The sequence below is a fragment of the Stegostoma tigrinum genome, chromosome 6, assembly GCF_030684315.1.
Source record: "Stegostoma tigrinum isolate sSteTig4 chromosome 6, sSteTig4.hap1, whole genome shotgun sequence".
Lineage (NCBI taxonomy): Eukaryota > Metazoa > Chordata > Chondrichthyes > Orectolobiformes > Stegostomatidae > Stegostoma > Stegostoma tigrinum.
Window position 1 is genome coordinate 17789562 of NC_081359.1, and position 22096 is coordinate 17811657.

At 42.2% G+C, this 22096-nt stretch overlaps 1 protein-coding gene across 15 annotated transcripts in view; it reads left to right on the forward strand.

Moving 5' to 3' along the window:
- Nucleotides 1–22096, forward strand: part of LOC125453562 (dedicator of cytokinesis protein 9) — a 316948-nt gene that overhangs the window by 130217 nt on the left and 164635 nt on the right. For all 15 annotated transcript variants that reach the window (XR_009445818.1, XM_059646469.1, XM_048533319.2 and 12 more), the window contains exons 3-4: nt 5048–5137; nt 20418–20500. Coding sequence is in view for 14 of the 15 variants with exons in the window: in XM_059646469.1 (XP_059502452.1) it covers nt 5048–5137; nt 20418–20500 (173 nt within the window). In the remaining variant the exon portion in view is untranslated. The remainder of the gene's footprint in view (nt 1–5047; nt 5138–20417; nt 20501–22096) is intronic.

Genomic DNA, 22096 nt, shown 5'->3' on the forward strand with positions numbered 1-22096 from the left:
AAAAACTTAGCTCTCTGATCAGTTTTTGGTCACGTGACCTAACATCGCTGTATGTAGCTCAGCTTTGTAATGTCCCTTGGAAATCCTCGGGACATTTCATTGTGTTAATGGCACTGTTTAAGTATAAGTTGTTGTTGAAAGTGTTATTTTGAGTCATTTTTAGATTTAAAGTTAGATGTTGTGAAATGTAAAAGTTACGTGCCTATTGGGGGAGCAGTGATGAACAATGACGGAAAGATAATACTCCAACTTGAACCTACACCCAACAGCTTGATTACTTTCCCATTGAGAATCTAGTACGTGTCTTCTTACTGTGATTGTGCCTGGGATTATGCCTGTAAGGTCATATTGCTTGTAGTGAAAAGTATTGATTACGTTTGAGACATGGCTTATTGTTTAAACAAGAGTTTTCAGTGAAGTACCATTGGACTTCTTCTAAAATCCAGGAACCTGTTTGTGTCCATCTTAATTGAAATTCTGGTGTACTGCCATAGCACTCGAAGTATCATATCCCCAGTTGTAATGCTGCAACAGCTGGTATCAGTAGAGGAGGACAATCAGGAACACTGTCTTTTGGGCTGACTGAGCTTGAATAATTTATGTTTTGCCAATGGGACTATGAGCTTGTGTTTAAAGAAAATAAGATTTCGCTGAGCACTTGCCACAAACCACTGAGGGAAATTAATTCAATGTGTTTCAAATCTTATGCTCAGCCACCGTCGTACCTTGCGCAATGTCTGTGCGCCGAGCCACTAAGATCAATTATTCCTGTCTTCATCTAATATTTCTGCCGCGGTGTGGTATTCCGATCGTAAACTTGAATTCACCCAGAACTGCTGCTCATACTCTCACTTGCACCAAGCCCTGTTCATTCATTGCCAGTCTGTTCACTGACCTAGATATGCTTATGTTCTGGGTGAGCATCAGTCTTAAAACATTCCTCTTTCTGTTTTTAAAATTCCTCCATGGCCTCATTCACCCTTCTTAGCCCTGTAACCAGCTGAGAGATTACAGCTATTAAGAAACCTTGAACAACTTATAGATGTTTGTAAAATTATGAGGAGTCTAGTTAGGGTGAATGGCAGGTATCTTTTCCGTAGGGATGGGGGGAGAGTCAACCCTAGAGGGCATATTTTTAAGGGGAGAGGAGAAAGATTTTAAAAAAAGACATGAAGGGTAATTTTTTATTTACACAGAGAGTGGTTCATGTGTGGAATGAACTTCCAGAGGAAGTAGTGGATATGAGTACAGTGTTTAAAAGTCCATGAATAAGAAATATTTGGATGGATATGGGGCAGACACAGGCAGGTGAGACTATTCTAGTTTGGGATTATGGTCAGCATGGACGAGTTGGACCGAAGGGTCTATTTCCATGCTGTATGACTCTGTAAATTGAATTTTTTTTTCCAGAAAAGATACAGCAGTGACGTAGCTGATATATAAATGGGTTAGAGAGGGTGGAGGTAGAAAAAATGTTTCCACTGTGTGAGAACCCTAGGGGCCATTAGTACAATACAGTTCTGTTCTAATAAACCCAACAGGAAAATAAGATTTAAAAATTTATGCTGTTCAGAATGTGGAGCTCTCTACCACAGGTAGTGATTGAGGTCAGTGACTCAGAGGCTTTCCATTTGAAAGGAGACAAGGTTTGAGTGAAGAGACAACCAGGTGTAGAGCTGGGTGAACACAGCAGCCAAGCAGCATCAGAGGAGCAGGAAAGCTGACGTTTCGGGACTAGACCCTTCTTTAGAAATGGTTTGAGGGAAGATTTGTAGCCGGGTGCTGGTTGTAGATGTCGCTGTGTTCGCTGAGCTGGGAGGTTTGACAGCGGACGTTTCGTCCCCTTACTAGGTGACATCCTCAGAGCTGTGGAGCCTCCTGAAACTGGACAAATACATAGAACATAACAGCACAGTACAGGCCCTTCGGCCCTCGATGTCGTGCCTACCTGTCATACCGATCTGAAGCCCATCTAACCTACACTATTCCATGTACGTCCATATGCTTACCAATGACGACTTAACATGAGGGAGAAAGTAATAGCGAGATTTGCCGAAAGGCTGAGCTGAGGTAGATAAAATGGGAGAAGACCCGTAGAGTGGAAACTTTCGAACAGACTAGTTGTACTGTTCCTGTGCTGAAAATTCGACTTAAAAATTCATTAAAGATATTTTTTGCACAACAGGTTTGCAATACCCAGCGAGTAAGCAAGTCAGAAGCAGGAGGGCTAGCAGGGACTTAGTGCAGCCTGTGACCTATAGAACCTGTGAAAGTGAGATCGTAGCCAATCAGCTCAAAAAGATGAGAGGGACCTGGGAGGGGGCTTTAGAGCAGTTTTTGACTTTGTGCAGTTGTATCATACCCAGGAAAAGCAGTAAAATTTGGGATAGCAGGAATGTGTCCAAACCAGTAGAAGGCAGATAGTTCGGAACTGGAGAACTGAGAGAATCACCAAGACAACAAAATGTGAGGCTGGATGAACACAGCAGGCCAAGCAGCATCTCAGGAGCACAAAAGCTGACGTTTCGGGCCTAGAACCTTCATCAGAGAGGGGGATGGGGTGAGGGTTCTGGAATAAATAGGGAGAGAGGGGGAGGCGGACCGAAGATGGAGAGAAAAGAAGATAGGTGGAGAGAGTGTAGGTGGGGAGGTAGGGAGGGGATAGGTCAGTCCAGGGAAGACGGACAGGTCAAGGAGGTGGGATGAGGTTAGTAGGTAGATGGGGGTGCGGCTTGGGGTGGGAGGAAGGGATGGGTGAGAGGAAGAACAGGTTAGGGAGGCAGAGACAGGTTGGACTGGTTTTGGGATGCAGTGGGTGGGGGGGAAGAGCTGGGCTGCTTGTGTGGTGCAGTGGGGGGAGGGGACGAACTGAGCTGGTTTAGGGATGCAGTTGGGGAAGGGGAGATTTTGAAACTGGTGAAGTCCACATTGATACCATTAGGCTGCAGTGTTCCCAGGCGGAATATGAGTTGCTGTTCCTGCAACCTTCGGGTGGCATCATTGTGGCACTGCAGGAGGCCCGTGATGGACATGTCATCTAAAGAATGGGAGGGGGAGTGGAAATGGTTTGCGACTGGGAGGTGCAGTAGTTTGTTGCGAACTGAGCGGAGGTGTTCTGCAAAGCGGTCTCCAAGCCTCTGCTTGGTTTCCCCAATGGAGAGGAAGCCACACCGGGTACAGTGGATGCAGTATACCACATTGGCAGATGTGCAGGTGAACCTCTGCTTAATGTGGAAAGTCATCTTGGGGCCTGGGATGGGCGTGAGGGGGGAGGTGTGGGGGCAAGTGTAGCATTTCCTGCGGTTGCAGGGGAAGGTGCCTGGTGTGGTGGGGTTGGAGGGCAGTGTGGAGCGAACAAGGGAGTCATGGAGAGAGTGGTCTCTCCGGAAAGCAGACAGCGGTGGGGATGGAAAAATGTCTTGGGTGTTGGGGTCGGATTGTAGATGGCGGAAGTGTCGGAGGATGATGCGTTGTATCCGGATGTTGGTGGGATGGTGTGTGAGAACGAGGGGGATCCTCTTAGGGCGGTTGTGGCAGGGGCGGGGTGTGAGGGACATGTTCCGCCTGGGAACCCTGCAGCCTAATGGTATCAATGTGGACTTCACCAGTTTCAAAATCTCCCCTTCCCCAACTGCATCCCTAAACCAGCCCAGTTCGTCCCCTCCCCCCACTGCACCACACAACCAGCCCAGCTCTTCCCCTCCACCCAGTGCATCCCAAAACCAGTCCAACCTGTCTCTGCCTCCCTAACCTGTTCTTCCTCTCACCCATCCCTTCCTCCCACCCCAAGCCGCACCCCCATCTACCTACTAACCTCATCCCACCTCCTTGACCTGTCCGTCTTCCCTGGACTGACCTATCCCCTCCCTACCTCCCCACCTATACTCTCCTCTCCACCTATCTTTTCTCTCCATCTTCGGTCCGCCTCCCCCTCTCTCCCTATTTATTCCAGAACCCTCACCCATCCCCCTCTCTGATGAAGGGTCTAGGCCCGAAACGTCAAAAGCTTTTGTGCTCCTGAGATGCTGCTTGGCCTGCTGTGTTCATCCAGCCTCACATTTTGTTGTCTTGGATTCTCCAGCATCTGCAGTTCCCATTATCTCTGAGAGAATCACCAGTCAGCTTTTCGTCAACCCGACAAATCTCAGGTTGTCAGTGAAAATGCATTTAGCTGTACTCTGTAAAAGCTGATTGTAATTTCAAAGTGTTCCTAACTGCGGGTTCTCTCACTCTCACCTGATACTTAAAGTTCTGTTGCCTTCAGTTCTTAGGCAGAGTAAATTCCTTCATTGCATTCAAGTGCTGTAGCTGTCATAAATCCACATTAACTTATGTAAATGCTTCTTGTCGTTAGAGTTCAAAATAAAACCTTGGATTCTTTGATAAATTGTCTTTAGAGAATAATGCATATGAGCTCAGACTGCAGTTTCCCAAACAGAGATCAGATTAAACTGTTTCGGAGATAATAGGAACTGCCGATACTGGAGAATCTGAGACAACAAGGTGTAGAGCTGGATGAACGAAGCAGGTCAAGCAGCATTAGAGGAGCAGGAAAGCTGACGTTTCGGGTCTGGACTTTTCTTCAGCTTTCCTCCTCCTCTGATGCTGCTTGGCCTGCTTTGTTCATCCAGCTCTACACCTTGTTATCTCAGATTAGACTGTATTCAAAGCTGTTGCATTGGACTAATCTCCAGGGAATTCTGTGTCAGTTAAATAATTTGTGTTTTGAGCTTGCAGATATTTTGTTTAAAGTAGGGGAATCTTTGTGTTGGTTTTCATGTGTATTTGTTATTTTGTAACCATTTTCTGAATATACTGACCGGGATGAGAGAATGTACATATTTTCCTAATTTCTGAAAAAAGTTGCTTCAGTAAAAATGCTAGTTCAGTTGCATCGATTACCACAAAGTACTCTTGAATTGAATCAGCCTACTCCTGCCGATATGGTTTCTGATAATTGTTCTAATAATTTTTGCAGCCAAGTCAAAGAAAAACCATGATTTTGCACTACCCTGTTATTGAAAGTGTTTTTCTTGTGTTTTCGTAGATTGTGACAGTGAAACACCATGGCAGAACACTCTTCTCCACAGTGCCTGAAAATGCAAGGAAAGAAGCTCACAGTTTGCTGGTCACAGAAGTAAGTCCCTCATCATTCAACAGAGTCAGTCTTCAAGATGCTTGCTGGCTCGTTTTTGTACAATTAAATGGCTCAACCTCTGAACTGTTGCAAACATTTCTATGTCTGTAGCCTTGGAGGGGAGTGTATTACTGATACCAGAGGAGGGTTAGGGTTTGAAGGTAAGTTGCATAGACTAGGCTTACATTCTCTCGACTCTAGTAGACTGGGAGGTGATCTGAGCAAGGCACTTCAGAAGTTGAAAGGAATTGATGGGGCTGGCAGGGAGAAACTTAATTTCTGTGTTGACAGAGCTCAGGACCGGAGACGTAAGATAGGTAAATCATTTTGAAAAATCATAGTGATAGCACTTATTGAATTGTGATGAAACAATTCGCAAATAGTAGTATTTGTAGACAGTTGGCAAAATAAGAAGGTGAAAAATTATTACATAATTACACATTTATTAAAATTACAGTCTACAGATAATAATTGGAAAACGCACCTCCTTGCTTTACATAATAAAAATGAAAGGCTTATCACATTCTGCATTTTGTATTCAAGTAGCTGCAGGATGAGACATTCTCATATTCTGTTTATGCTCCATGTTAAAATTCAGAGGCAGTGTCAGAAATAGGATGGTGAAAACTTAGAAATGTCTTCCCCAAAAACAAAACATGTTCAGGCTGCAGGAGGAGCTGGTAAGGGTCTGGAGGGTCGCTGAAAGTTTCTAAACTGAGATTTTTGTAGCCTAAAAGATATTTAACAAGTACAAAACCAAGGTGGGCAGATGGAAATAAGGTACAGGTCAGCTACGATCTCATTGAATGACAGAACAGAATTAAGGGACTGAATAGCCTCCCCCTGTTCCTATGTTCTTGTTTGTTCTAATCATACTGAGTAGAATTATTTACTCAAAATTAATTGAATTCTTGGACTGAAGATGGAGGATGGAGTGAATTTTGATTTCTGTCTCTATCAAGGATTGTTTTATGAAAATAACTAAAGGATCTTCTTTTCACCTGAAGTGGTAACAGAAAAATACTAATTGGCTTTGGGGACATTGGAGTCCAATAAAAATTCTTTAGGGACATAAGGTGCAGCAATCATTGAATAACACAGAATCTACATGCAAACGTCCTTGTTCATAAAGTTAATTGCATTGTTGTAAGGTAGCACAAAAAGCTATGAAAACAAGTTGATTTCTGTTCTGTAACATTCTGCATTCATATAACACCATTAACATTGTAACCTGTCCCAAGGTAGGAGCATCATCAGGCAGAATCTGACATTGAGCCACAGAAACAGATATTACAACCAGTGACCAAAATCCAGCTCAAAGAAGTCCATTTTGAGGAGCTTCTTCAAGGAGGAAAGAGAGTTAGAGAGATGTTAAGGTTTAGGGGGGGAATTTAGGACCTCAGCACCTGATGCACTGTTACAATTGGCAGGGCAATTAACATTGATGCTTTGGCAACCACAAATGTGTTTAGTTGTGCTGTCAGGGAATGAAAGCAGGCTTAGAAAATCAAAGTCTTTCTTGTTAAATCTATAGCTCAAAAGATGTAGGAAGTGGGGAGTAGGCCATCATCCCTTTGAGTTTGCACCTGCATTCACCAATATCATGACTGACCTTCAAACTCAACTGCAACTTCCCATCTGATCTCCCCATCCCTTAGATTTTTGGGCATTAAAGAAATCATCAATCTGTACCTTGAATATTCTTAACAACTGAGCGTCCACAGCACTCAGGGCAGAAAATTTCACTAATTCACCTGATTGTTCATTGAAGGCCTCAGATTTGACCATTGAAATGAAATGGCTCAGTGAACAATGCAGTGTCTTCTCAAAATGATATTTCTTAAGATGAACATTATGTGTGGGCTGGGTAATATCTGTTTAGTATTTGGGGTTCATGTCCAAGTAGTTCACTTAGAAGAAAGATTTTGAGGTTTCTGACAGAATATTGAGAAGTACGTGTAAATCGGTCTCTTCCTGATTGGCAGGATGTGATGAGTGGGGTCTTGCAGGGCTCTGCGCTGAGGTCTCAGCTTTTCAGAAAATTAGTATCAATGACTCAGGTTACACAACGATTAAAAGGAAGGTATGTTTTGAAGAGGACACAAAAAAGATTCAGATGGCTACAGATAGCTTAAGTGAGTGGACATAAATCTGTTACATGGTGTATAATTCGAGAAAGTTGTTCACTTTGGCGGGAATGATTTTTTTAAAAAGTATCCCTTAAATGGTTAACAGCAATGTTCTGATTCATGGGACAGATAATTTCAGCAAGTAATTAAGACAGCTAATAGGATGCTCTCCTTTATTGAGTAAGGATGATACATTTTAATTGTACAGGACATTGGTTGACCACATCCCTTGAACACTATGTTGGTCTTATTCAAAGAAGAATGTAAATGCTTTTGAGGCGATTCAGAGGAGGTTTACTAGATTGACAGCTTGAGAGAAAATGTTGAAAAGACTGGCATTTTTTCCAGTTGAATTTGGAGGAGTGACTTGATTACAAGTATGTAAGATCCTGAATAGCCTTGACAAAGTGAACATGGAAAAGGTGTTTTATCTTCTGGGTGGGGTCAGAATTAGGAGATCTTATTGAGGTTTTTATTTGAATGTTATGTGTATTTGCAATTCTCTGCCTCAGAAGCTGGAGTGGTTGAATATTTTTCAGGCAGGAGGTAGATTTATTCCCTCGGCAAGAATCACAGTTATCGGGGATAGATGGGAATGTGGAATTCAAAACAAAATGATCAGCCATGACCTTAGTGAATGGCAGGGCAAACTTGAGGGGTGAGTGGACTGTTTCTGCTCCCATTTCATTATGTTCATAAAGTGCTGTACAGCGGCTGTTGAAGCATTGCTTCCTGATGGTAGAGATGTTGAGGTTTATTGAACATTGTGGTTGTCTGTGGCAGTTTTGTGAGCTCGAAGGGGAGGTTATTCCAACTGTGTTTCACCATGCGCAACTCTGATCTGTGAAAATCTTAATTAAAAATGACCCACTGGAGTGAGGCATCCTAGAGCAGTAAATATGTAGTAACTGTTGGAGATAAACCATCATGTGGTCTTGTTAATAGGCATGGAGCCAGGACACCTGTCAATGTACCACTAAAATTATTATGTTTTAGTTCTTGTCTCGTGTATGCTGCAGAATTCCCGAATTTAAAATAAAGGCATACACCCAGGAACACCATCACGGTGATAAGTTAAACCCTCTTATTATTTGGACTTGTCTATATTCCATCTGAAGTATAGAAATTCCAGAAATTATCAGGTGTCAAATGAAGGTTTCATGAGGTAATTTGAGGACTGTGATCCAACACTGGCACTTTGAAGTTCGGATCACTGACTCCCATCTGAATGATTATTATGCCTTGTGTCCTCATCTAATTCCCGACCACAGCATCTCCAAAAGCACAGCTGCTGAAAACTTTGAAGTTTTCCTCCCATTTCCTGGCAGATGAAAGCTGGAACAATTTCTATCATTGTTCAGCTGCTGTGTAGCGCTTTCTTCTTACTTTTCAGGAGAAGTTGAAACGAAAGTGTTTCTGGACGTCACGGTGGCTGGGTGGTTCGCACTGCTGCCTCACAGCAGAAGGTTCAGTTCCAGACTCGGGGTCACTGTCTGTGTGGAGCTTGTATGTTCTCCCTGTATCTGTGTGGGTTTCCTCCGAGTGCTCTGGTTTCCTCTCGCAGTCCAAAGATGTGCAGGTTAGAAATGTGGAGTTACGGAGATGGGGTAGGGGTCTGGATTTGGATAGGATGCTCTTTAGAGGGCCGGTGCAGACTCGATGGGCCAAATGGTCTCTCTCTGCACTGTGTGGGTTCCACGAAAACAGCTTTCTTCCGCCTTTCAGTGAGTTCGACAAAATTGTTAATCATCATCATTTTGGGATGAGATGGTAAGATAATAGTGATATTACTGAATTAGTAATTCTAAAGCCAGACCAATGCAGTGGAGGCAGTGGTTCACACCCCATTGTAACAGCCAGTAGAACTTAAATTCTGTTACTGAAATCAGGAATTGAAAAGTTGTCGTATGAATGGTGACCATTAAACGTTAATTGTCGTAAAAATCCACCAGGGAAGGGAATCTACTGTCCTTACCTGGTCTGTTACATGTGACTCCAGGCCCATGGCAATGTGATTGACTTTGAAGTCCCCTCTGAACTGGCCTGGTAAGCCACTCAGTTCCAGATCAATTAGAAATAGGCAGTGAATGTGGGCCTTACCAGTCACGCACACTTCCCTTGAAAGAGTGAGGACAAGTATCGCCAACACGGAAACGAGCTTTCACCGTAAGCCTGATCTGTGCTGACTGGAAATTTAAGATTGAAAAGCTCTCATGGTTGTCTGTCCAAATGGTCGCGTCCAACTGCAGTGCCTGCTTGACCTTCGAACCCAAGCTGCTGTTTTAAAGAGCCATTCAATTCACCTTGGAGAGTTTTCAATAATAACAGGTGGAGTTTATAAACACTTGTGACATGGAATGTTAAGTTGCTGTCACTTAAGATTAATCTCAGACAATTATATTGGTCCTCATTAGATGGGAATAGGGTTTTCTAAAATAATACGCTTTTTTTACGTTAACTACGGAATGCTGGAATTTACTGCATTGTTTGTTAAGCAGTTGAATTACAGTATGTATCCTGGATGTAATGAATGAGGGATACTGTGATAGAACTATCACTGCAATCCACTACCTCTGGCTTCTTTAGTGTCACCAATTTTAACCAGTTTGTCAGTTGGCAGCTGCACCCCCAGCTGCCTGGACCCAAAGCAGTGGAATTCCCTTCTTAATCTGTCACTTCTCTTTAAATCACTCCTCTAAATTTACCTCTTCAATCAAGATTTGGGTCATCTGTGCTCTTAGCTCCTTCTGTCTTTTCAGATCAAATTTTATTTGACAATCATTTGCACGCACGGACTAGACATGTTTCATTCTGGTAAAGACACAGTTCAAATGGAGGTTTGTTGCTGGAGAGCCTTCAAGTTCCAACAAAGATGTGCTGTTTTCGTTGAAACATGAAAGTATAATCAGAAATGTGTGTTTTCCTTTGTGGATTTTTTTTCCTTTCTTACTCTCTGCCAACATTTATTCCTTACTTAGAGTGTTTATAAAGGTACTCGTTCTGTCCAGTGTCTGCTTTATCAGGGTCCCTTCGGTTGTGTTGTGTTACCCAGGTATTGGCTGTGACAGCAACAACTTAAACTAATTTTCATTCATCTAGGTGTTGTGGCCTCGCTGACTGAGCCAAAATTAAATGCCCACTCCATTATTACCCTCAAGAAGCTTGTGGTGAGCTATCTTCTTGAATCACTGCAGTGTATTTGGTGTAGGTAGGCCCCATAATGCTGTTAGGGATGGAGTTCCAGGACTCTGAAGGGGCTAAATATATTTCCAAGTTAGAATGGTGAGTGGCTTGGAGGGGAGCTTGCATGGGGCAGTATATTTCCATGTATCTGCATCCCTTGTCCTTGTAGGACGGTAGCAGTCTATGGTTTGGAATCTGCTGTCCAACAAGCCGTGGTGAATTCCTGCTGTGCATCTTGTAGATGTTATGTCCTACTGCTACTGAGTGTCGCTTGTGGCAGGAGTGGATGATTATGCATGTGGTGTCAAACAAGCGGGCTGCTTTTTCTTGGATGGTGTCAAGCTTCTGAGTGTTGTTGGAGCTGCACTCATCCAGGCAAAGCGGGGAGTATTCCATCACACTCCTGACTTGTGCCTTGTAGTTGGTGGACAGGCTTCAGAGAGTCAGAAGGTGAGCGCTGTTGATGATCCCTTCCATCACAATGAAGGTCAAGAGTAGACACATGAAGCAGTAATTTTCCGAATTGGATTTATCCTCTTTTTTTTGTTTACAGGACATACCTGGGCACTTTTCCACATTACTGGGTAGATGCCAATATGCCTGGGTAGATAACTTGTACATTTACGAAGTGGTTTAAAGACAATCCCAATTTGTCAGGGTGATATTGAACTGAAATTAGGATATGGCGCAAACAACCAAAAACTTATTCACACATTTTAAGCAGCTTAGAGTCAATATAGCTGTACAGCATGAAAACAGACCCTTTGGTCCAACTCGTCCATGCTGACCAGATGACCTAATTTAAGCTAATCCCATTTGCTAACATCTGGCCCACATCCCTGTAATCCCTTCCTATTCACATATCCATCCACATACCATTTAAATGTTATATTTGTACCAGCCTCCACCACTTCCTCTGCCCCTTAAGTCCATTTTAAACCGTTCCCCTCTCACCTTAAGCCTATCTGAAAGAGAAGGGCAGAGAACATTATGGAAGGAATTGCAGATCTTGGGGTCAAGGCATTTGAAGGCGTGGTCACCAAGGGAGGAGCGATGAAAACTGCAAATGCACAAGGGCCCCAAGACAGAGGAATGTCAACATTTTGGAGGCTGGAGGAGGTTAGAGGGACAAGACGAAGAATACATTTGGAAACAAGGATAAAAGAGCTCAGTTTGAGGCATTGTCTAATTGGAAGCCAATGTTAGTCATTGAGCACTGGAATGATGAGTGAACAGGACTTTGTGCAAATTAAAATAGGAGCAGAAGAGTTTGTGATGAGTTCAAACTTATAGTCAGTAGAAGGTGAACTGTGCATTGGACCTGGGCTCGATCTGCTAATCAGTTTGTAATGTTGACAATGAAGTAATAATTTCACCTGAGTAGTATTTAGTGTGGTTTTATGGTGCACAACTTACGAGGCACATCTAAAAATAAAAATGATACTGCTTGGGTGTGTAAGTCCCATTATTTTATTTCCTATTCCATTTCCCTGTCGCTGAGGCAGGCTGAGGGAGATCAGATTGTGTTTCTACGAATGCTGTGACTGTAATCAATTAACACAGCTCAGAGCGAGAACTGAGCTGGCTTCTGGGAACACATTGTGTTTGTAAGAGTGGCTAACTGGGACTCTTATTTGTCTTAGAATTGCAGATCCAATTGAAACCAGATTTTGTGGATTGCGGTTTTAAATTACTTCTAGCCTTATCTGCAACAAAAGTTAGTTCGTATGTCAGGATCATTTTCCACTGTTCAGATATTTTCAATAATAATTTCTGAAGCACAGACAAGAAAGCAAACCAATGTATTGTGACAAATTTCAAACTGTCAGAGGACAAAAAGAGATAGAAGTTTGAAACTTTCTTTCACAGATGGCATTTGATCCCAGTTTGGATAAAAATTTTACATGTGAAATTGAAGGAAATGGATCAAAGGACCTAGGTCACAGATCAGTCATTTTATCACTGAGTAAGGGACAGATTGAGAGTGCTGAATGGCCTTCTGTTGTTTATTTTGATCCATCATGGCATTTCTGACACTATCCCCTATCAGGTGATTCCTTGTTTTTCCTTTTTCTGTCTTTGGAAGCAATAATTTACAGTGCTGCAGAGCATAAAAGATGATGCCAGATACTGTCAGTGCAAAACTGAACATGGAACATCGAGTTTTATAGCAAGGAAACAGACTCTTTGGTCCAACTCCCTCTGAACCTTTGCTATTCACTGTCCAAATGGCTTAAATGTTGTAATGGTACCGCCACCTGTCATTTCCTCTGGCAGATCATTCCACATGCGAACCACTCTGTGTGAAAAAGTTGTCTCTCACGTCCCTTTTTGAATCTTTCTTCTCTTGTGTTAAAATTATGACCTCTTGTTTTGAACTTCCCTGCCCAAGGGGACAGACTTTTGCTATTCACCTCATCTCTGCCTCTCATGATTTTATAAATCTCTATAAAGTCACCCCTCAACCTCCTATGCTCCAGTGAAAAAAGTCCCAGCCTTTCCTTATAACTCAAAGCTTCCAGTCTTGGTGACATCCTATAAATCTTTTCTGCACCCTCTCTGATCTAATAATATCCTTCCCGTAGCATAGCCCCACTTGACAAACTTCAAACCGCCATTTTATTGAACAGAAGCTGTGAAATGGTAAGCCAGTGTCTCAGACTGACAGTGGTAGTTGGAGCCTCTATTACAAGCTTTGGTTTGGTGAGATTGTGAAATGGGATAGGCATTTTTTTTCAAAAGCAGGTTTGTGATATTTGACAACAGGTGCAGAACATGTAAACCCCAGTTGGGTCAAAGAACAACAAGGCATGAATAAATCCAGTAGGAATTTCAGAGAAGCTTCTTTATCCAGAGAATGGTACCAGTGTGGATCTTCCTGATGGTTGAGGTGAATTGTATTAGTACATTTTAAAGAGAATTTGTGAGAATGCAAGAAGGAGGTTGGAAGAGAAAGTTCTGTTGACTTGTGTCAGCCATAGCTGAGTGGTAACACTCTCGGCTCCTCAATCACGAGGTTGAGGTTTGAAGCCCCAGCACTTGAGCAAAGAAATCAAGCCTGGCACTCCCGGTTTGGTATTGAACCGGTGCTACAATTTCTCTGTACATAGGAAAAATGTCACTGATTTATTTATCATCAGTGTTCTGACCAATATTTATCTATCCAGCAAGATCACAGCAACAAATTACCTGGACAATATCCGTGTGCTGTTTTGTGGGAGCTTGCTTTGTGTAAATTGGCTGTCGCATTAGCTACATAATGGCAGTAGCTACACATCATTGGTTGTAAGGCGCTTTGGAATGTTGGGGAGTCGTCACAGATGCTGTATAAATGAAAAACTTTCCTTTCATAAGGTGAAGTAGGAGGAGGCTCATGCGCAGCCTATACACTGGCACAGAACACTATCACCAAATGTCTTGTTTCTGGGCTGTAACGTTTTGTGTAAAAGGAAGTTACAATGTTGACCTACAACAACAAGGTCACTCTTGAGTTGATCTGAAATGATGTCTTGCAATGTTTACTCCTGTAATTAACATGCAAGCTGCAGAGTTGATAGTTTCCTTCTTGCATAGTTTATGAATTGCTTGCTGTTTCTGTGAAGGAGGTCTTTGTTTGATTTTCCAGTATCATGTCTTATCTCACACAGTTGTTGGTCTGTTTCTGATTTAGATATCTGCTTGGTTTCCAACAATTAGGAAAGTAGTATCTTATCTGAAGAGCTGGTATCGTTGTTAGGTTTCACTAACTGGATGTAAAGTAAATTTTTCCTTTGTGAGTGAACTCAAATACCTGTTTTTCAAAGATTTGGTGCTCACATGACTATGTGGGCACTGTTTATGTATGTAGAGGTCTGCAGCATGGAAAAAGACCCTTTGGCCCATCATATCTACATTGGTCTAAAATAGTCACCGAACTATTCTAATCCCATTCAGCCAACATTCCATTTCCTTAAATGTATTATGGCAGTAGAGAAGCTGCCATTCCCATCACTATCATAATATAATTCTTAATTTCTTCACGTTGAAGGAATGGAAACTTTTTTCCCTTTCTCTGACCAGTGAGAAGCTATATATATAGTTGTGTACCTCTTTCCTAATGAGTTTCAGTTTTCTACAGAGTTCTGCATTCTACTTGACCCTCCCTATGACATAATTATAAAAAAATGAGAAAACATAATGTCATCATCTCAAATAATCAATATAATGAAATAATCACTTTTTCACAGCATTGGAAGAAGAAAGATTTAGCCAAATCTGGTCAGTTCGTAAAGCTGCTCTTTTCTTTGCAAGAGTGATGAAGTGACGATCATTCACTCAATTATTTTGATTAATTTTTTTTTCCCACTACATGTTAGGAAATAAAAGTCCTTTTAGAACCATAGAGATGTACAGCACGGAAACAGACTATTGGTCCAACTCGTCCATGCCAACCAGATATCCTAAATTAATGTGGTCCTACTTGCCAGCGTATGGTCTATATCTCTCTCAACCCTTCCTGTTCGTGTACCCATCTGGATGTCTTTTAAATGTTGTAATTGTACCAGCCCTCCACCACTTCCTCTGGCAGCTCATTCCATACATGCACCATTCACTGTGTGAAAAAGTTGCTCCTTGGGTCCCTTCTAAATCTTTCCCCTCTCACAATAAACCTTTGAGAAAACCTTGGCTATTCACCCTATTCGTACCCCTCTCAGTTTTATAAACCTCTATAAGGTCACTCCTCAGCCTCCGAAGCTCCAGGAAAGATAGCCTCAGCCTATTTAGCCTCTCCCTGTAACTCAAACCTTCCAGTTCCAGCAATATCCTTTTGCTTTCCTTCTCCCCATCATAAAGCAGCAAAGAATACCAGAAAGAATTTTTTTTTGCACTATCACACTACAGAGCAGGGTAAAGGTATATATACGAAATAAAATTAAAAACTGAATTACCCAATTCTCTTTCCTGTACAATGAACTTCATGGTCAGTCAGCCACAATACAGTTGATCTATTCATCGCCTTTTCCCTTAGACAGTGACAAAGGAACTTAACACCTATCATTACTTCTGCAGTAATCACCAAATATGCCACTCCGTGATAAAAAAGCTGCATGCAGTGAAAAATTACAGAGAGAGGGAGAGAGAGAGAAGCTGGTGTTGCTTTCTTTAGAGCAGAAGTTTCAGGAGAAATTTGATGAAAATGGTCAAAATTATGAAAGGTTTTAATGGAGTAAATGAGGAGAAATCCTTTCCACTGGCAGGAGGGTCAGTAACCAGAGAACACATTTGAATGAAACAGAGGTGAGATGATAAATGTTTTTATCCAGTTGTGATGTGGAATCCAAGGCAGTATTCCTATTCAAAAGAGGATTGGATAAATACTGGAAAAGGAGACGTTTGTGAGGCTACAGAGAAAAATGAAAGGAGGAACAGCTGGGGAGAGAGGCAATGACCTTGTGCTGCCTGGTACTGAATATGAATTAACTTAAAATATTTAAATACTGTAATGTACTTGAGTACAGACGGGTTAAGTAATTTAGCCAAACGGGAATAAACAGAGAATCCAAGGATTGAGTTATCTTGCCATTCCTTCACTGACACTGGGTGTAGATCCAGAAATTTCTATCCAAACTCTGTAGCTGTACCTACTCTAAATGGATTGCTGCAGTTCAAGGAGGGTGCTCACCACCATTTTCCCCAGGGCATTAGGGGGTGGCCATTAAGTGCAGGCCTGGCCAGCGATGCCTCACGTCCATTTTATGGTGAAGGGGATACGGGCATGGGACTCAGAGGGGTTTCTGAAAGTAAACGCAAGCCCATGATGTTCAGTGCAGAAACATTGACTAGCCAAAATATATCCTGCTTAAATATGTCTGCACATTGTTGAACATTATTTGCATCTATCTTTGTTATGTTATAGCCATCTCCTTGGTGGATGTTGAAAGTAGGGGGTGGAGACAAGGAAGCAAGAAAACTTGAAGGTGGAATCCTGGGAGGAGGTTTTGCACAGAACAGGGCAGTACAGAAGGAGGCCCTTTGTGCCATCGGGTGTATGCTGGCTCTTTCAAAGATCAGTCGATTTAATCCTACTCCCCTGCCAATCAATTGTCTTTCTTTCATCTCCGAGTAGCTATGTAATTTTAAACGTTTTTATTAAATGTATTCAACACCCTGCTAGACAGAGCAGTTCACCGTTTGAGGCAGAGGGTTTTTACTTGTGTCACTTCTGTATCCTTTCACCAGTTAAGATGTTAAGAGAAAATCTGCATGGTTTCACCCAGTGTCTTCTTGGATGATGAAAAATTTCTAGCAGAACTTTGATTGGAACTTGAAAGAATTAAACTTGCAGGACCACAGGGGTAGAGCAAGGAATATGGCTGACCAGAGCATTCTGAGGAGTGCCAGAATACACTCAACGGACTGAATGGAGCCCTGCTGCTTCAAAACAATTGAAGGATGAGAAGAGAGAGGAGAAACAGTCCGTCACTTTCAGAATACAGGATCATGTGTATTTCATATTGAAGATGGTTTTGTGAATGTACCAGAATTGATTAGTACTCAATGATTTGTGATGCTTGGACTGGATATTGCGGGTTATCACAAATGGCAAACATTCTTTACTGATTCTCCTGTATAGAAAATTCCACGCAAATGCTACAGCCCCTAATATATCAGGCATCTGGACCCTATATTTAAAGAGATGTTTAGATTGTTACACCTGAGTCAGAAACATCAATCTATCGTCACAGTTCCAGTACAAAGTATTATTTCCAGGCATTTTACCAAAATGGGACATGTTTTCAGGGTCTCTGTGCATTATATGGTGTTCTGTATGTGTTATCATTAAGTATCAGCATGCTAATTAGAAACATGATAGATGAAATCTGGAACAGGATAAAGAATTCTAGGCCTTCGTTCTAATGGCTCGTCATTATTTGTGGAAGCTTTTACACAAATAAGAATTCCCTCCATCAGTCCATCCTCTGCTGTATTGACAAAAGATATTGTTGGAAATCAGCCTGTCTACAGGAGTTTCCAGTTTTTATTGTACAGACTGGTTCTGTTGCTAGAAATAATGTAAGTTGTGAGCTTGTTACTTCGTGTGATTCTACAAGTACATTAAGAGGAAGAGGGCAACTAGAAAGGGAGTTGGGCCCCTTAAAGTCATCTTTGTGTTGAACCTCAGGAGATGGGAGAGATATTAGATGACTATTTCATGTCAGTTTTAATTGTGGAGGAAGAAATGGCAGCTAGAGTATTCAGGGAAATAAATATTAATGTTTTGAAAACTGTCCACATTACAGAGGACTAAGTGCTGGAGGTCTTAGGAAATATAAAGGTAGATAAATCTCCAGGACCTGACCTGTTGTCTCCCAGGACATTGTGGGAACTTGGGGAAGAAATTACGGAGTCACTTGCTGAGATATTTGTGTCATCTGTAACAATGGGTGACTAATGTTATGCCTTTTTCAAAGAAAGGCTGTAAGGAGAATCCTGGAAAGTATAGACTTGTGAGCCTGACTTTGGTGGTGGTTGGATTTGACACTGAAAGATAGGATTTATATGCATTTGGAGAGGCGAGGAATGATTAGGGATAGCCAGCATGGCTTTGTGCGAGGGAAATCATCTCTCAGAAACCTGTTTGAGTTTTTTGAACAAGTAACCAAGATGATTAATGAGAGCAGATGATAGACTTTGTTTACATGGACTTTACTAAAGCCTTTGACAAAGTTCCACATGATAGACTCGTTAGTAAAATTAGATCACATTGGGATTCGGGGTAAGCTTGCCAATTGGATGCAAAATTGTCTTAACGGCAGGAGACAGAGTATTGGTGGAGGGTTATATTTTGGATTGGAGGCCTGTTACCAGGTGTTCCGTAGGGATCAGTGCTGGGTCCACTTTTGTTTGTCATTTATATAAATTATTTGGATGACAATACAGAATACATGGTTAGTAAGTTTGTGGATGACACCAAAAATTGGTGGATATCTTAAGATTACAAAAAGATTGTGATCAAAGATCATGATCAGTTGGGTCAGTGGGCTAAGGAGTGGCAGATGAAATTCACTTCGGATAAATGTGAGGTATTGCATTTTTGTATAACAAACAAGGGCAGGACTTATACAATTAAAAGTAGGGCCTTTCATAGTGATGTCAAACAGGTAGACGTAGGAGATCACGTACTTAATTCTTTGAAGTTTGCGTCACATTTAGACAGGATGGTTAGGAAGGTGTTTAGCATGCTCACCTTCACTGCTCAGACCTTTGAGTAGTGGAGTTGCAATGCCATGTTGAAGTTGTACAGAATGTTGGTGAGGCCCCTTCTGGAGTTCAGTCTCCAATTCTGGTTGCTTCGTTGTAGGAAGGATATTGTTAAGCTGGAGAGGATTCAGAAAAAAGATTTACCAGTGTTACAGAGAATGGAAGGTTTGAGTTATAAGGAAAGGCTGGATAGGCCGAGATTTTGTTTCAATGGAGCGTAGGAGATTGAGGCTTATAAAATCGTGAGGGGTATAAATAAAAGGGCTTTTCCCTAGGGTTGGCGATTTCAAGACCAGGGAGCAAACATTGTAAGGTGAGAGAAGAAAGATTTTTAAAAAGACATGACAAGCAACTTTTTTTTACACAGTGTGTGGTTCATGTGTGGAATGAACTTCCAGTCAAAGATGGTGTATGCAGGTACATTACAACATAGTCATAGAGATATACAGCATGGAAACAGATCCTTCGTTCCAACACGCCCATGCTGACCTGATATCCTAAATAAAGCCAACCCATGCTAGCATTTGGCCTAAATCCCTCTTGACCCTTCTTACTCATATACCCATCTAGATGCCCTTTTAAATGTTGTAATTGTACCAGCTTCCACCACTTCCTCTGACAGCTCATCCCATACATGCATCACCCTCTGCGTGAAAGGTTACCCCTTAGGTCCCCTTTATTCCTTGCCCCTCTCAGTTTAAACCGATCTCCTCGAGTTTTTGACTCCCCCACCCGATGGAAAAGACTTTGTTTATTTACGCTACCCGTGCCCCTCATGATTTTATAAACCTCTATAAGGTCACCCCTCAGGCTCCGATGCTCTGGAGAAAATAGCCCCAGCTTATTCAGCCTGTCCCTAGAGCTCAAACCCTCCAACCCTAGCAACATCCTTGGAAATCTTTTCAAGTTTTACAACATCCTTCCTGCAGTAGGGAGACCAGAATTGCACACAGTATTCCCACAGAGACCTAATCAATGTCCCGTACAGCCACAACATCACCTCTCTACTCCTAAACTCAATGCACTGACCAATAAAGGCAAGCATACCAAATGCCTTCTTCACTATCCTATCCATCTGTGACTCCACTTGCAAGGAACTATGAACCGGCAGTCCAAGATCTCTTTGTTCAGCGACACTCCCCAGGATCTTCCCATTAAGTGTATGAGTTCTGCTCTGATTTGTCTTTCCAAAATGCAGCATCTCACATTTATCTAAATTAACATGTAAACGTGTTTATCTAAACACATAAAAGACATTTGGTTAAATGCATAAATAAGAAATGTTTGGGGGATCTGGGCTGAGTGCAGGCAGGTGGGACAGGCTTAATTTGGGATCATGTTTGGCACGGAAGGAAGGGCCTGTTTCTGTGCTGTATGACTCCAAGACTATACATGTAGAAAGTGATTTGGAAGTCAGATTACAACTCTTGGTATTCTTAAATCTGTAGATGTGTATATCAAGATTTGGCCCAAGCGTGCATTTCGAGTGAGACTTCGTTACAGTGTCTCACCAGGCTATCTTATATGTTCTATTTAAAAGAGTATGTAGTGCACAATGGAGAAGTTAACAGAAGATTTTGCTGTTAGGGGAAGATGACATGAGAGTGGGAGGAGGCTTGTGCAAAGCATAAGATCTGCATAGACCAATAGAATCGAATGGCCCGTTTCTGCGCTGTAAAATTCTGTGCAATGTACATTATTCAATATTGCTTTATTCTTCTTTTCAGTGCATTAAGACCTACAACTCTGATTGGCATCTCGTTCAATACAAGTATGAAGACTACTCAGGAGATTTCAGGCAACTGCCAAAGTGAGTGAATTTATTTCTCACCACCTCTTAGTCTATTTGTTGAATTAAAACCCGGTAAATTGGGAAAGCAGATTTCCACCTTCGCAGACACATTTAAATGTCATTAGGCACAAGAAAAGTAATACTTTGCATGCCATCTAATTTCAGACATTAGTTGTTTTTCAACCAGCCGAAGAACTTCAATTTCAACACAAAAACAGAAGTTGCTGGAAAAGCTCAGCAGGCCTGGCAGCGTCTGTGAAGAGAAATCAGAGTTAGTGTTTTGGGTCGAGTGAACCTTCAGAAGGACAGGTCACAGGTCCTGAAATGTTAACTCTGGTTTCTCTTCACAGACTCAGTGAGACCTGCTGAGCTTTTCCAGCAACTTCTGTTTTTGTTTCTGATTTACAGCATCCGCAGTTCTTTCAGTTCTTATTTAACTTCAACTGCAATCCTTCAAATTAATGTTAGTGGAACTAATGTTTTGCTGTTTTATTTTTAATTCATTCATGCGATGTGGATGTTGCTGTATTAATTGTTCTGGAGAATATGGTGGTGAGTTTTGTGAACCACAGCAATCCTTGGGATGTGGAGCACTGTTGGAGCAGGCGCTCCAGGATTTTGACTCAGTGGCAGTGAAGGAACGGTGATGTAGTCCCAAGTCAGGATGGTGTCTGGCTTGCAGGGGAATTGTAGATCGTGGTGATTCCGTGCATCTGCTGCCATTGCCTTTCTAGGTGCTAGAGGTTGCCTGAATGGAAAATGCCTTAGTGCGTTATTGCATTGCATCTGTGATGCCGCAGTTGTGCATTGGTGGGCACGTGAGTGAATGTTGAAGATGGTGGGTGTGGTGCTTTGACCCTGATGTTGCCAGTCTTCTTGAGTGTCGTTCGAGCTGCACTTGTCCGGCCATTTGGAGAGTTTTCCATTACACACGCCTGACTCCCCAGAAGGGAAGGAATAAAAAAAAGCTGGTGAATGAGACATTCTGGTTTGCCTCATCTTGTATCCGTCAAATGGAGGACGGGTGCTGCCAGCACTTTAATTTCCAAGAATTGCTCCCCTTTTGCCCCTCTGTGTGCCTGATAGATGGGCATTGGGAGCATTCGGGAGGTGAGTTACTTGCCACAGTATTCCTAGCCCCTGACCTCCTCTTGTAGCCACTGTATTTATGTGGCTGGACCAGTTCAGTTTCTGATCAATGGTAACCCCACAGGACGCTAGTAATTGGGGATTTAACACAGGTAATGCCATTGAATATTAAGGGGCAATGGTCAGATTCTCACTTGTTGGAGTAGGTTATCGTCTGGAAATGTCACTTCCCACTGATCAGCCCAAGCCTGGTTATTGCCCATGCCCTATATGTTTGGACTCAGTCTGCTTCAGTGTCGGAGGAGTCATTAATGGTGCTGAACATTGTGTAATAATCAGTGAACATTCCATTTCTGACGTTATGATGGAGGAAAGGTTGTTCATGAAACTGTTGTCATTGGCAGTCGCTTGTTAATGAGTATGATTGTCCACTTCAGGAATTCTGAGTCACTTGGTTTGGGTTCTGTCCTCCTTGTGCGGCTGACATGAAGAAAGCTGCCAAAAGCACTTTGCTGCTCCTATTTC